This window comes from Phalangium opilio, unplaced genomic scaffold (assembly GCF_054372755.1).
Source record: "Phalangium opilio isolate 3A_F unplaced genomic scaffold, DU_Popi_V2 ptg000105l_1, whole genome shotgun sequence".
In the NCBI taxonomy this organism is placed as follows: domain Eukaryota; kingdom Metazoa; phylum Arthropoda; class Arachnida; order Opiliones; family Phalangiidae; genus Phalangium; species Phalangium opilio.
In genome coordinates this window covers 7,731,227-7,746,345 of record NW_028324207.1, presented here as the reverse complement: position 1 = coordinate 7,746,345, position 15,119 = coordinate 7,731,227, and the positions used below count along the sequence as shown (strand labels likewise).

The 15,119-nt window shown below is 37.7% G+C and overlaps 3 protein-coding genes across 3 annotated transcripts; 2 read left to right on the top strand and 1 right to left on the bottom strand.

Annotated features, from left to right (window-relative positions):
• Positions 1–2,170: 2,170 nt before the first annotated feature.
• Positions 2,171–3,361, bottom strand: LOC149629084 (leukocyte receptor cluster member 1 homolog). Its single transcript, XM_089851464.1, has 2 exons — positions 3,226–3,361; positions 2,171–3,119 (listed from the first exon to the last, which is right to left on the bottom strand). The coding sequence occupies exon 2, from the start codon at positions 3,083–3,085 to the stop codon at positions 2,240–2,242; it is 846 nt and encodes a 281-aa protein (XP_089707590.1). The 5' UTR covers positions 3,086–3,119; positions 3,226–3,361; the 3' UTR covers positions 2,171–2,239.
• Positions 3,362–4,366: 1,005 nt separating this feature from the next.
• On the top strand, positions 4,367–7,992 carry LOC149629083 (alpha-ketoglutarate-dependent dioxygenase alkB homolog 3-like). Its single transcript, XM_089851699.1, has 5 exons — positions 4,367–4,400; positions 6,866–6,995; positions 7,065–7,500; positions 7,559–7,639; positions 7,698–7,992. Exons 1-5 carry the CDS (start codon positions 4,367–4,369, stop codon positions 7,779–7,781), a joined length of 765 nt encoding a protein of 254 aa, XP_089707825.1. The 3' UTR covers positions 7,782–7,992.
• A 2,595-nt stretch (positions 7,993–10,587) lies between these two features.
• Positions 10,588–13,378, top strand: LOC149629082 (uncharacterized). Its single transcript, XM_089851462.1, has 2 exons — positions 10,588–10,865; positions 11,218–13,378. Exons 1-2 carry the CDS (start codon positions 10,678–10,680, stop codon positions 13,052–13,054), a joined length of 2,025 nt encoding a protein of 674 aa, XP_089707588.1. The 5' UTR covers positions 10,588–10,677; the 3' UTR covers positions 13,055–13,378.
• Positions 13,379–15,119: the final 1,741 nt, after the last annotated feature.

Sequence of the window (15,119 nt, the reverse complement as noted above, 5' to 3'; positions counted from 1 at the left end):
GCTTAGTTCGTTTTATTTCGAAAACTACCACTTCATGGAATTGGCGCTGCAATCTCGCGAAAAACAAGGACTAGATGTCCAGTACTCCAGTTCCACTCCATGAGGAGCCTTTGCATCTTGGCATCACGTGATGTCTGAGACGTATTTCAAATCATTTTAACCCACCCACCGATGCCTTCTTTGCAGTCCCTTTAACTCAAATGTTTTAATTATCCACTTTTAGCAGAGGACGTGCCCTGGTCAATAGTCATGGACCCGTTTATTTATTCCAGCCCAGGAGGGGTGTCTGGCCTAATGTCCAGTTTTCAAAAAAATCCCTAGTTCCCACCACTGCTCACAGCCAGTCTGGGAAATACCACACTTCCTCTGGTCCAAAACCAGTTTATTAATTGCCTGGACTAGTTTTTAAATTCAAGAAGTGGGGGACTACTGGTCCTCGGGACCAGTTTATTAATTGCAAATCTATGGAGAACAAAGGCTGGGGCCAGTCCGGAGACCAGTTTACTATTTCGGACACTAGGGGGTCACTGGTCCCCCAAGGACTAGTTATCAAAAAAAATCCCCATTTCCCACCACTGCTCACAGCGGATTTGTATGAAAAGACATCAGCACTGCAGGGATAAAAGAGGTGAGTTGGAGCGAAAATAATGATGAGCGATCTACGACAATGAAATGGGGCTACAGACTGCAACGTTATAGGAACGAAGATTTCTGCTGCATTCCTCTCTCTTTCAAGAGCACGGATCTGCAGACGTTTTTAGGGGAGAAGGAAATTGCGTATTTTATTTTCAAAGCAATCTATGGAAGATCTACGAGCTCTCTGATGACGTAATAGAGCAAATCGCGAGCGTTCTCAGAAAGGGTAAATGAAACTCACTATAAAAGGAATTTGAAAAATGGTTAGGTGATTTTTATTCAAGACTATTTAAAGGGGCTATTCGGACCCTGGGACAAACGACGATCTTTCACAAAGAGGTGGGTAAAAATTGAGAAGGGGGTCACCAACAGCCCGTTTGAAGGCTCTTATGGAAAGTTTGAGGGGATATGTTCAAAATACGAATAACTTAATTCGTATTCTCACAGGTCACGTGAAACCAGCTGCTATTACTTTTGTACCTATTAAGAGCGAAAAAGTAAAAATCTTGCAGAGTCCTGCACGGGTCGGGCCAGGCTTTCCACATTTGAAAATTTCATCGGGCCGCGGGCCGGGTCGGGCTTTTCAAATATTGGAAATTAAGGGGTCGGGCTTTTTTTCATTTCTCAAAATTTAAAAAACTTGATTCTCCTTTAATCCATAATTCAAATGAAATATAAATTTAAATGAGTGTAAGCTTCTAAGAACAAATGTGACGTTGTGACGAACAATTATCAAAAGAAATGAATAATACACGACGCTAAAGCAAATATGAGTTCAATTCATTGATGTTATGTAAAGTATATGAAAATTACAACTGCACTACGCGTAATGGGCCGGGCCTGTTCAGTTCATGAAATGTGTCGGGTCGGGCCGGGCCAGAAAACCAACTATATACTCGGACCCGGGCCGGGTTTCGGACTTTTTCAAAATGCTCAATCTTGGATCGGGCCTGAAAAACTACTCCCCGTGTAGGTCTCTGATTGGTAGTTTGGCTGAACTTATTTTAATAAGTACTGCAAATCACGTGTTTCTTTTATTATGCATTTTTTATGAAGAAATATATTCGTTACAAAGTGACCTTTACCCTTTTTCGCATACCTTAAATAGGCCAAACTGGGAAATTGCATCATAGCAGGAGTTCATAATAACCCTCCGAAGGGGGTTATTATGAACTCCTGATCATAGCAAGGTATTCTAAAGAGCTCAAGGAGATATGGTTTTCAATGTAAATATCTTTAGAAACAAGGTAATGTTGGCACCTTGAAGAAGGGGCCTTTTTTGGACATTTTCTGGTGCCCTAGCTTTACTGGAGGGCTATCTATTTTTAACCTTAATAACCTTCAGATGGCGCTACAAACGGATTTCAAAGCGTAAACCTAAAGTAGCGGGTGAATGAAATGGTCTTAACAACGTTTAAATGGTTATGGATTGCTAAACATCAAAATCCAAAACAATTTTGGGAATGACGTTTCTTAAAACGACTTTACTAGAATTAAGGTAAATTACTGACAATTAAAATAATATCAATTCTCATAGACAAAATAAGAACTTTTATTAATTCAAATTTTTACAATAAATAATAATTAGAGAACATTTAATTAATCAATCTTTAGGTTGGTTTTGTCGAGCCAAATGCGGATTAAACTGCGAATTATATCTATTGCATCTTTCATCAACCGCGATGGACTTGGGTTGAGATGCGTCCACCTTTCCGCTTAATCTCGCCAGCAACTGGCTTTGGCGTTGCCTTTCTTCCTTCTCTCGTTTTAATCTCTCTTCCCTTAATTTAGCCAGACTGCTTTTCTTATTCGTATTTGAATTATCATCAGAGGATTCTCTACGTTTTCGTTTATTATCCTTCGACTCGCGAGATTTGTCAGTTTCGTGCGACGAAGTCTTTTTCTTCGGGTCTTCGCTTCCAAAAGTCATTTTTAGATATTTCTTCATGTCATTCATGGGATCTAGAAAGTCTTTGCCGCCAGATTTGTTTTTCTCTTTCTCTGATGATTTTTTATCTTCATCTTCTAGCCTTGAATCGTGCGATTTTAAATACCAAGGCGTATCACCGGTCGCTTCGGTCGAACCTTGGCCCAAGTAATTTAATAGACCGATGCTTTTCTCGTATTTTTCTTGCTCTTGTTTCTTTTCCTCTTCGTGTTCTTTGTTAGTTCCGCCTTTGTAACCACCGCTTTTCTCAATATCTTCGAAGAAATTTATATGTTGGTGTATTGGTTCGTTCGTTGCCGTTGCCGTTGTTCTTTCTGAACTGCTTTCTTCGCTAGTTCTGGCTTTAGCTCTTAGAAAGTTGGTTCGGGCTTCTTGTTCGGCTAAAAGAATTCGACGTTGAGCTTCTTTTTCCTTTTCAAGAGCTTCAGCTTCGTCTCGACGAACTCTGGCGATGTTTTCTTTGGTACGAACATGCCAACGCTTCTTTGGCAATATATTCATTTTTGTTAATTCAAAATAACAGTCCCAAAGAGTTCTAAGTGATATAATTAAGAGTAAATAATGTTTATTTTAGTTATATATGACCATGGTGTAACATTATGATTATAGCTAGTATTAGTCACACGAAACAACAATCTCACCTTTAAAGATTCAGGGATGCCAGATTGAAAATCTTCAACCCGCCAAAATCAAATTGAAAACAAGCCCAAAAAACCGCCAATCGGTATTTCGAAAAGAAGCCCAAAAACTGCCCAAGAGATTATCCAGCCCAAAAACTGCCCAAGATCTAGACTATCCAGCCCAAAAACTGCCTAAGATCTAGACTATCCAGCCCAAAAACAAGCCAAAATTTATCGTGAAAATTTGGAATTAGTTTACTGACACCATTTTTAAAAGACAAAACAAAATGAAACCATTTTATTTAATCATAAATTGACGAATTATAAGCTGCTAAAAAGGTTTGAAAGAACCGTTTGCCAGTTTTTTGGGCATTCTAATCAGAGAGAATTTAAAAGGGGAGTGGAAGGGGTGGTTTGGAATGTAGCGCAACGTCGTCTGCTAAACGTTATCTAGGCAGGTCGATTTCCGGTATGATGCGTTTGTAATCAGGGTGGGAAATAAGGATTTTTTTAAAACTGGACATTGGGCCAGCGACCCCCCTGGCCTGGAATAAATAAACTGGTCCATGACCATTGACCAGGGCGCGTCGTCTGCTAAACTAAAGAAGTGGGTAATTAAAATAGTTGAGATAATGTCTGGACTCTGGTTACCCTTGAATTTTCTTAGTGGTCCCGTGGACCACTGACCCCCCTCCGATTTAATTTTTAAACTGGTCCAGGCATTTTTTAAACTGGTCATTTGCCCTGTGCCACCGCCTTATTTCCCACGCTGTTTGTAATAGATAGATTTTAGAACACGTGACCGGAAACTCGCCTACCCCAAAAAGCTCAACGCGACATCTTGTTTTGGGCGTCATCACGTTTAATAGAGTCAAAGGGGGGCCTTCCACTCCCCTTCTAAATTCTCTCTGTTCTAATGATCTTCGCCTATTGGCGGTATCTTAAGTACAGAAAGCCAAAGAAAAACCCCGACAAGCCTATTGAGTTGAGAAAATTACCACTAGAGTGGCCTTTCATCCGCAAGGATGTAGACCGAATTGAACTCTATCACGCGCTTGTGGCGCCATCGTGGTGCAAAAAAGGGAACTAAAACAAAAGGCGGGAAATTTGACTAATTTCAAGAATACATGTAAAAGGCGGAAATTCAAAGTTTGTTTTCGAGATGGCGACACCATCGTTTGATAAACTTGGTGCCTGTCCGTCCGTCCCATTGCTTTAAAAGTTGTCCCCCGTTTCTCCAATAGGCAGGTTAACGCAAAGGCCACTCTAGTGGTAATTTTCTCAACTCAATGGACAAGCCCAATTTCGAGCCAACAGCCAACCCTTTTATTTCCAGCCAATATTTTGGAGAAGAAGCCCAATTGGCCGCTTTCCAGCCCAATATGGCAACCCTGTAAAAATTGTCCACAACGCCGTCAATCTGCCAGAACGCGACAACACTTGAGAAGGAAAAATTCTGCCGGACTCGCGACGCTCTAATAATTAGCTATAACCAATTTCATGACAAATAACCAAAAATCTATTTTAAAACACATTTAACGGTGAATAAATAAAAAATACAAAGAAGTTATTTTGTTAATTTATTTAATAACAAATATTATAAACTATCAACTCAAAATATTATTAAAAAAAACTAAAATTTTAAACTAATGATGAAAATCCCGAGAAACAGATGGCGTACCATGGAAGAAGAAGGGTGTATGGAAGGGACCGCCGTCAATCTAGCAGAATGGTATACCAGCAGAATGAAAAAACCGAGTCAAAAATTCTCCCGGACTCGCGACGGAAAAATTGCTTCAGACCTATGAAATAACTGATTCTGGCAGAATACCAATTCGCTCTTACCCCCCCCCCCCCGAGACCTAACTATTGTAAATTCTACTCTTATGCTCTTCATACTCTTAATTGATACTGTAAAATGTTTCATTCGCACTCTAATTAATTAAATAATTAATTTTAAATAAAAAGGGGGAATAACTCGGCCCCCTAACGGTGAATTTCCTTGAAACTTTCACCAATTAATCTACTCAAGCTTACAAATCGAATGAGCCATGCCCCGTTACTGTAAAATGTTTCATTCGTGCGCTAATTAATTAATTAACTTTAAGTAAAAAGGGGGAATAACTCGGCCCCCCAACGGTGAATTTCCTTGAAACTTTCACCAATTAATCTACTCAAGCTTACAAATCGAATGAGCCATGCCCCGTTACTGTAAAATGTTTCATTCGTGCGCTAATTAATTAATTAACTTTAAGTAAAAAGGGGGAATAACTCGGCCCCCAACGGTGAATTTCCTTGAAACTTTCACCAATTAATCTACTCAAGCTTACAAATCGAATGAGCCATGCCCCGTTACTGTAAAATGTTTCATTCGTGCGCTAATTAATTAATTAACTTTAAGTAAAAAGGGGGAATAACTCGGCCCCCCAACGGTGAATTTCCTTGAAACTTTCACCAATTAATCTACTCAAGCTTACAAATCGAATGAGCCATGCCCCGTTACTGTAAAATGTTTCATTCGTGCGCTAATTAATTAATTAACTTTAAGTAAAAAGGGGGAATAACTCGGCCCCCCAACGGTGAATTTCCTTGAAACTTTCACCAATTAATCTACTCAAGCTTACAAATCGAATGAGCTATGCTTCATTACTGTAAAATGTTTCATTCGCACTCTAATTAATTAAATAGTTTTAATCAAAGGGGGGAAATAACTCGGCCCCCTAACAGCGAGCCTCGCAAGGTATGTTTTCCAATTTTGCTCCACCAAAAAGCAGCGGAGAGACTCATTTAGGCTATGAACTTTGCAGAGCTGTGCTAATTAGCTGACAACTAATTGAATTAGAATTAGAAATTAGGGAAATATTTTTGAACTAATTAATTAGCCAATTAGAAATTAGGGAAATATTTATGAACTAATTAATTAGCAATTAGACATAGAAACTAATTCAATTCAATTAGAAATTAGAAATTTATTTATCAAACTAATTAATTAGAATTACTATTTTCTTATTAAGGTAAAAAGAAAACGTAAGTAAACATAAAAGTTTGAAAGTGCCCATGGATTTAGTACTTTGGTAATGCAAAGTTTAATGTTTTAATGCCATTGAAAAACGGGTACGGAAGCCATGAATTATTCTCGGAAAATGAGACAAGCCTTCCGTCATGTTAAAATTTGTCTCATTTCTTCATTTTCTTGCCACAGTTCCTATAATTGACTCCTGAGTAGTAAATACATGCGCACTGCTTTTAATTCGAGTAGGTAAAACAGTCGTAATTTCGAAATGGGGCAGTTGCGAACTACGAAATTTTCAACTAGTACTAGTATTCTCTCATATTTGAGGAGCTGAAAAATTTAGAGTAGCACTAAGGTTTCCTCATCGATATAATAAGGCCTTTTTCATATTCAAATAGATGAATCAAGAGTTAATTCCTCGATTTTTTTACAACAAATTGGCGTGAAAGATTAATTGAAAATCCAATTGGCTAATTAGTTAATCCTAAATCTAATTAAATTTTAATTAGATAATTACCTTTCCGATTCATACTAATTAATTAGAATTACTTCTCAATTAGCACTAAGGTAATTAAAATTCAATTACCATTTTCAATTAGTAAATGTTGCTAATTAATTAGAAATTCAATTAGCTAACTAATTAATTAGCACAGCTCTGCTATGAAGTAGGCGCCAGTCAAAGTCCTTCTGTCTCTCTTCCAGTAAAATGCACCGATTTCACAGAGGATAATTTCAGAAAATGGATTATTTTGGATCCCTCAGCAAAAAACCCTTCATTGTAAGTCGCCCTCTTTTCTGATAGTAGTTTCATTTAATTTGACAGTCTGACTCTTTTAAATGTTTTTAGACTCTACTATGACCCAAACGTTTTGCATCCTGACGAAGCGTCTCTTTATTTCAAAATGTTAGAAAACAGTGTAGATTGGGAACAAAAGGTACAGTATCGAGGTGGAAATGCTGTACCAGTGCCCAGACTAACATGTTGGTTTGGGCCATTGGCCTACGGCTATGGGAAAGGAATATCACACAAACCAAATGAAATCTGGTCACCTTTCGCTCGCAAATTAAAAGAAAAGATCGAGAATTATTTAAAAGAGAATTGCGACGAAAATTCAGTAGAATTAAGAGATGCCACTTTTAATTCTGTATTATTAAATCTCTACCGTAACGGGAAAGATGGCGTCGCATGGCATAGTGATGATGAAAAAACTATGGGGGTTTGCCCCACAATAGCCTCAGTATCCTTGGGTGAAACGAGAATTTTTGAATTAAAGAGATATTCCGTAAGAAAAGAGTTTAGTTTAATAATTAAATATTTAATTGCAATGAAAAAAACTATAGGGTTTTGACGCTGAATTTCGGGTGAATTTAAAAAATGGAAGTTTGCTGATAATGTCGGGTAACACCCAGCTGGATTGGAAAGTATTTATAATTAAGTAGTTATTAATTGACCAAAATAATTTAATTGTAACATTTGCAGCACCGAGTTCCAACAGAAAAAGATGATAGACAACCGAGAATCAATCTCACCTTCCGGAACATTCAACCCATTCAAAAAAAATAAACATTTCATCAATTGTAAATTTATTTGTACTTTCAACGATGGTTTTAAATAAACAAATAAAAAAATCATGTCATAATAGTACTTATTTTAAGGAACTTCAATTGAAATACTAGTAAACTGAATTTGGAGTAGAAACTTTTAGCCGCGTTGTTCACTTTAATCATAAAATATATGACAAATTTTAATCGATTTTACAATTGAAATCTGTTATTTGAGCCAACCTGCGAATTCAATTATTACGTTCATATTTTATTTACTGAATTCCCAAGTTGTCGTAACCAGATTCATTCACCATTACCGTTAGTTGTTTAAAATTAAATAATTAGCGCACGAATGACACATTTTACAGTAACGATTTGTAAGCTTGAGTAGATTAATTGGCGAAAGTTTCAAGGAAATTCACCGTTAGGGGGCCGAGTTATTCCCCCTTTTTACTTAAAGTTAATTAATTAATTAGCGCACGAATGAAACATTTTACAGTAACGGGGCATGGCTCATTCGATTTGTAAGCTTGAGTAGATTAATTGGTGAAAGTTTCAAGGAAATTCACCGTTGGGGGGCCGAGTTATTCCCCCTTTTTACTTAAAGTTAATTAATTAATTAGCGCACGAATGAAACATTTTACAGTAACGGGGCATGGCTCATTCGATTTGTAAGCTTGAGTAGACTAATTGGTGAAAGTTTCAAGGAAATTCACCGTTGGGGGGCCGAGTTATTCCCCCTTTTTACTTAAAGTTAGTTAATTAATTAATTAGCGCACGAATGAAACATTTTACAGTAACGGGGCATGGCTCATTCGATTTGTAAGCTTGAGTAGATTAATTGGTGAAAGTTTCAAGGAAATTCACCGTTGGGGGGCCGAGTTATTCCCCCTTTTTACTTAAAGTTAATTAATTAATTAGCGCACGAATGAAACATTTTACAGTAACGGGGCATGGCTCATTCGATTTGTAAGCTTGAGTAGATTAATTGGTGAAAGTTTCAAGGAAATTCACCGTTGGGGGGCCGAGTTATTCCCCCTTTTTACTTAAAGTTAGTTAATTAATTAATTAGCGCACGAATGAAACATTTTACAGTAACGGGGCATGGCTCATTCGATTTGTAAGCTTGAGTAGATTAATTGGTGAAAGTTTCAAGGAAATTCACCGTTGGGGGGCCGAGTTATTCCCCCTTTTTACTTAAAGTTAATTAATTAATTAGCGCACGAATGAAACATTTTACAGTAACGGGGCATGGCTCATTCGATTTGTAAGCTTGAGTAGACTAATTGGTGAAAGTTTCAAGGAAATTCACCGTTGGGGGGCCGAGTTATTCCCCCTTTTTACTTAAAGTTAGTTAATTAATTAATTAGCGCACGAATGAAACATTTTACAGTAACGGGGCATGGCTCATTCGATTTGTAAGCTTGAGTAGATTAATTGGTGAAAGTTTCAAGGAAATTCACCGTTGGGGGGCCGAGTTATTCCCCCTTTTTACTTAAAGTTAATTAATTAATTAGCGCACGAATGAAACATTTTACAGTAACGGGGCATGGCTCATTCGATTTGTAAGCTTGAGTAGATTAATTGGTGAAAGTTTCAAGGAAATTCACCGTTGGGGGGCCGAGTTATTCCCCCTTTTTACTTAAAGTTAGTTAATTAATTAATTAGCGCACGAATGAAACATTTTACAGTAACGGGGCATGGCTCATTCGATTTGTAAGCTTGAGTAGATTAATTGGTGAAAGTTTCAAGGAAATTCACCGTTGGGGGGCCGAGTTATTCCCCCTTTTTACTTAAAGTTAATTAATTAATTAGCGCACGAATGAAACATTTTACAGTAACGGGGCATGGCTCATTCGATTTGTAAGCTTGAGTAGATTAATTGGTGAAAGTTTCAAGGAAATTCACCGTTAGGGGGCCGAGTTATTCCCCCTTTTTATTTAAAATTAATTATTTAATTAATTAGAGTGCGAATGAAACATTTTACAGTATCAATTAAGAGTATGAAGAGCATAAGAGTAGAATTTACAATAGTTAGGTCTCGGGGGGGGGGGGGGGTAAGAGCGAATTGGTATTCTGCCAGAATCAGTTATTTCATAGGTCTGAAGCAATTTTTCCGTCGCGAGTCCGGGAGAAATTTTGACTCGGTTTTTTCATTCTGCTGGTATACCATTCTGCTAGATTGACGGCGGTATGGAAGGGTCCTATAGTGTTAAAGAGAGCTCGTTGAAAAATCGTAACTTTTCCCTTTTTCATCCCCTCCTTCCCGAGTTTATCACCAACGTTGAAAGCTTCGGCGCAGGCGCCGCTGTAGTAGAGGCGGATCTAAACAGCGTATACCCCTTTGTGATATTTTAATTAAGTAATTAAATCATGAACCAGACATTTTCCAGAGATGAGGCATGGCTCATTGGATTTGTGATATTGAGTAGAATATTTAGGAATATTTTCATGAAAATTGTATGTTAGGGGGCCGAGATAATCAAGTTTTTCTCCCCCGTTGTGATATTTTAATTAAGTAATTAAATCATGAACCAGACATTTTCCAGAGATGAGGCATGGCTCATTCGATTTGTGATATTGAGTAGAATGTTTAGGAATATTTTCATGAAAATTGTATGTTAGGGAGCCGAGATAATCAAGTTTTTCTCCCCCTTTGTAGGGATGATATTGGAGAATTTTTTTTTATTTTCATAGGTCTGAAGCAATTTTTCCGTCGTGAGTTCAGCAGAATTTTCGCCTAAGTTTTTTTTTCATTCTGCTGATTCTGTTGGGATTCTGTTCTGCTAAATTGACGGCGGTACAGCGAATCTCTCTCTCTGAGTCTGTACGCGCTTTGGAATTGGATGAGCCTTAAATGCAGCCGCTTTTAAGCGTCTTTTCCAGTGTTAAAGTTTTAACTCTTTTGACGGGTGATGGGTGGAAAGAATTGTTCTTATAAAGGTTGCAAAAATGACAACAGATATAAACATAAAGCTTATATGGAAGGAATATTTTTTCTTCCATTTCCAAAACCCAAGACTCAGCTAAGTAAATGTAAACGCTGGATTGCGGCATGTTCTAGACCCGAGCTCCTAACACTAGAAAAAATAAACAGCAACAGGCGAGTCCGAATAGGGACTTGGCAGTACTACGTCATGCAACGTCAGGCTACCTTATACTAGTGCTAAAAACATACCAGGAGGAGGGGCTTATATAGCTTTCATTCTGTTAAAAAAACATACCATAATGGCGCTGGGGGCGGAGTTAAGCCTGAATTGCCAAGTCCCTATTCACGCTTAACTCCGCCCCCAGCGCCATTATGGTATGTTTTTTTAACAGAATGAAAGCTATATAAGCCCCTCCTCCTGGTATGTTTTTAGCACTAGTATAAGGTAGCCTGACGTTGCATGACGTAGTACTGCCAAAGTATAAAGCTAATATATTTCAATTAATCACATTAATTTTGTAAATAGATACGTTTGTTCCTTTCATTTTCTTGGTGGCGCTGGCCCAACTGATACAAATCCCGACCCCATACCATATCATGACTTCTGTATTGATGACACACATTTATCCTGTAAAACTGAAGAACTGCTTATAGAAAGTAATGCCAGTGATGATTCAAGGTTAAATAGCGAAGAAACATTACTAGCCATTGAAAAACCTAGTTTGGGTGCCACTGAAACTGCAGTCTTTAGTGTTAGTGAACCCATTTTAAGTGTTAGCGAACGCAGCGATCACAGTTTGAGAACGGACGAAACTAGCCCAAACGTCATTGAATCCCGCAGTTCCAGTGTTAATGAAACCCGCAGCCACCATTTTGATGACCCCAGCTTGAATGGTGTCAACGATCACAGCGTAAGCCCTGGTGAACTCGGCTTTGTCATTAATAATCCTAATTTAAGCAACGATGAATGTGAAGTTGGAGATTATAAACCGTCTTTGTACGTCTCCCCAATTGCAATTGCAAACCGTGATGTTTTGAATAAAGAACTTTGGTCATCGGTTGTCATTAATAATCCTAATTTAAGCAACGATGAATGTGAAGCTGGAGATTATAAACCGTCTTTGTACGTCTCCCCAATTGCAAACCGTGATGTTTTGAATAAAGAACTTTGGTCATCGGTTGTCATTAATAATCCTAATTTAAGCAACGATGAATGTGAAGTTGGAGATTATAAACCGTCTTTGTACGTCTCCCCAATTGCAATTGCAAACCGTGATGTTTTGCGTAAAGAACTTTTGTCATCGGTTATAACCGATGCAACGGATCTATTGAAGAAATTTATTGAAAATTTAGCATTTATCAGCGTGGAAGAACTAAAATGGACTATTTCTCGGAATGAAGACTCAAGCTTGAGCATTTTTAAAATGAACAGCCCACATATATGCGCTATTGAAATCAAAATCAATTTAAAATTAGAGCTTGAGATTTACGTTTATGGAAAACCAATTTCTAAAGATTCTTCAATAATGAAAATAGAAATAATACCCGAGACTATCTCAAAGCTTAGCGATTTAATTAACTTCCTGGATCATATTAATTTATTGACTATTTGTAATGGTACTAGTTTTAATTCAGGGGCAGGGGAAACTAACTATAATGAAAAACTTGGTTTCATAAATATATACACGAGGACCCTCTATTCGAGAAACTGCGATGGTCTTGTTGAAAATAAAATGAATCAACGCTGTCAGAGTTGCAAAACCTTCAGAAGTAGCCTGATTGCTAAACAAAAGAGAGCTAAATTAAAGGAATTAAACCCATTATCGTCTAAGACAGCTCGACGAACTTACCAGAGTATGTCGAGAGATAATTTAGCCGCGGCATTAACGGTAAAAACTCGTCAGAATAGAGCTAAAGACCAGCGAATTAAAACGTTAAAGCAAACGATTAAAACACTTAAGCAGTCACTATCCGAAGAAACAAACGTTTTGTGTGGAGAACCTGTTAATGATGAATATTTTTGCTCGAAAGAGAACTTTTTACGTATTTTATTGAAGGAACAATTGAAATTAATAAAGTATAATAGAAACAAGCCGAAAAAGTGGCACCCAGCCATAATTAAATGGTGCCTTTATCTTCGTGCAAAGTCATCGTCAGCTTATGAAACTCTTCGTGAAGTTCTGACTTTACCAGCTCGAAGAACGCTTTGGAAATACACATCAGTTTTTACTAGCCAAAGTGGAGTTACAACTGAAGCTGTAAGCGAGATGAAGGAAAAAATTGATTTGGCCAGCGCGGATGAACACCAAAAATATTTCTCACCGATTGTTGATGAGATGAAAATTAAAGAAGAGTTAATTTAAAAGGCAAACACCGGGGAAGTAGTAGGATTTACTCATTCAAGTGAATCAGAATCGGGTGATATGTTAAAGCAAACATAAAGTTGCGAAACCAAAATAAACCTCTCCGAATTGCGACGCAATTAAGAGGTTTTTCTTAATTAATTGAATAAATATCACTGAAATTAATTATTTTATTCGTCATTAATTTGCCTTAATTCTAGTTAAATCGTTTTAAGAAACTTTATTCCTAAAATTATTTTAAACATGGCTATTGTTCACTTTTGAATTCAAGTGTATGCCTTTTTACAATTTATTGAAAATAAACCTCTCCGAGTCCAGACGCAATTAAGAGGTTTTTCTTAAATAATTAAATAAATACAATTGATATTAATTATTTTATTCGGCAGTATTTTACCTTAATTCTAGTTAAATCAATTTAAGAAACTTTATTCCTAAAATCATTTTAAACATAGCTATCGTTGACTTATGAATTCAAGTGTATGCCTCTTTAACAACAAAAAGAAAACCCGCAATTGCGTGAACCTTTGGTGGAAGCTTGGATGAAGAATAGTAAAGCCTGGTTCTCACTTCGCGAAAAAATGCATTTTTCGCCACGCGACTTGATACGCGCGACTAAAATGAGCGAATTTTCTTCTAGTCGCCGTCAAAATCGCCCCAAAGAGTCCCAACGCGACTGTTCTATTTTTTTTCGCTAAACGCTCGGCGAAAAAAGACTTCAACCAATCAGGTTCAGGTGGTTAAAGGAGTTTTCCTCCGCGGTCTAACCCGGTTTCTCCTTTCCATCAAAACTTGCAGAGGTTAACGGTAATAGTTAGTATAGGGCGCTGTCGGTTAGCTGTGGCATAGGGGCTAGCCACCACCCCTCTATGCATTGTAAAGGCGTTAGATAAATGGCAATAGAGTAATATTTGCTGAGGGGGGGGGGGTGAGACGTCATTGGTTTTTCAGCCAATGAAATTAACAAGCCAACAGATGGCGTCACCTTCTGGTGGCTATATAGCTCATGTTAAATTCTGCCGCCAAAATGGCGAATGGGCGGAGTTTAATGTCACCCTCCCCGTAACCGATATAACTCTATAAGTCGCAAGATGACTTGGTCCAATTAGCTAGCTAGTTGAACTTTAGTGGGAAGGGGAAGGTGGGGTGTGCTATGTCGCCAATTTTAAGCCTTGGTCACTTGGTGAATGAAAATAATCATTGAGTTCTAATATATATGTTCTGATCTCTATAAAAATAACAGAGGTAAGTTTAGGCAAGTACGCTTCTAATTTAATTTTTTTAAGAGTGAAATACGTACGCTAGCTAAAATTGGTTATGTTTCTATTAGATAAATATGGATGTGTCAAAAAATTCTATTAAGGAGGACAAGAAAATAACTTGATTCATTAAATAGAATACAAGTTTGAATTTTTAGGCTTAAGATGCGTAAAATAGCGCTGAAGCGTTTTTAAAATTTCGCGCCCAATGAGAACCACTCCCCCAGCGACTAAAATATCGCCGGTTTTTTTCGCCATGCGAAAAATAAATTCGCCGCGATTACTTGCCAAGTGAGAACTAGCCTTTACACTTGGATATATCACTCGTAGTATAACCATAAGTTAATTATACCTCTAAGTACACAAATTCGGGGAACGACTGGGCATCTTTGGCAGGCTACTGTGACGTCAGAACTCGTATAGCGCTAAGATCCGAAGAGAGAAAATTTTAAAATTTCTGTCGCGGTGCAGCCACCAAGCGGTCGAGACGAAAAATAAAATCATCCAGTGGAATAAAGGAGAGTTTTACGTTTCGTATAGGCAGGCACTGGGGGGGGGGAACGAATTTTACTTAAGCAACCCCAAATCCCTCTCTCTCTCGTGAGATGGAGGCGGTTTCAGTCCTGAAACATTCTAAAAGGGATAAAAGAAACGCTAGGCTAGGCAGTACAATTTTGTATTGAAGTTGAGGTGATAAATGATACGGAGAGAGTATAGGGTTTCATTAAAGGGAGCCAGACAAACACTATTGCCATAGAAGTGGAAGCGATTTGTGTACTTAGAGGTATAATTAACTTATGGTATAACGT

Excerpts from the sequence above, each read along its gene's own strand:
- LOC149629082 (XM_089851462.1), top strand. The coding sequence starts at position 10,678 with ATGGGTGGAAAGAATTGTTCTTATAAAGGTTGCAAAAATGACAACAGA. Across the intron at positions 10,866-11,217 it reads GAAAAAATAAACAGCAACAG|ATACGTTTGTTCCTTTCATT; the intron begins GCGAGTCCGAAT and ends TTTTGTAAATAG.
- LOC149629084 (XM_089851464.1), bottom strand. The coding sequence starts at position 3,085 with ATGAATATATTGCCAAAGAAGCGTTGGCATGTTCGTACCAAAGAAAAC.
- LOC149629083 (XM_089851699.1), top strand. The coding sequence starts at position 4,367 with ATGGCGACACCATCGTTTGATAAACTTGGTGCCT. Across the intron at positions 4,401-6,865 it reads GTTTGATAAACTTGGTGCCT|CACAGCTCTGCTATGAAGTA; the intron begins GTCCGTCCGTCC and ends CTAATTAATTAG. Across the intron at positions 7,640-7,697 it reads ACACCCAGCTGGATTGGAAA|CACCGAGTTCCAACAGAAAA; the intron begins GTATTTATAATT and ends TAACATTTGCAG.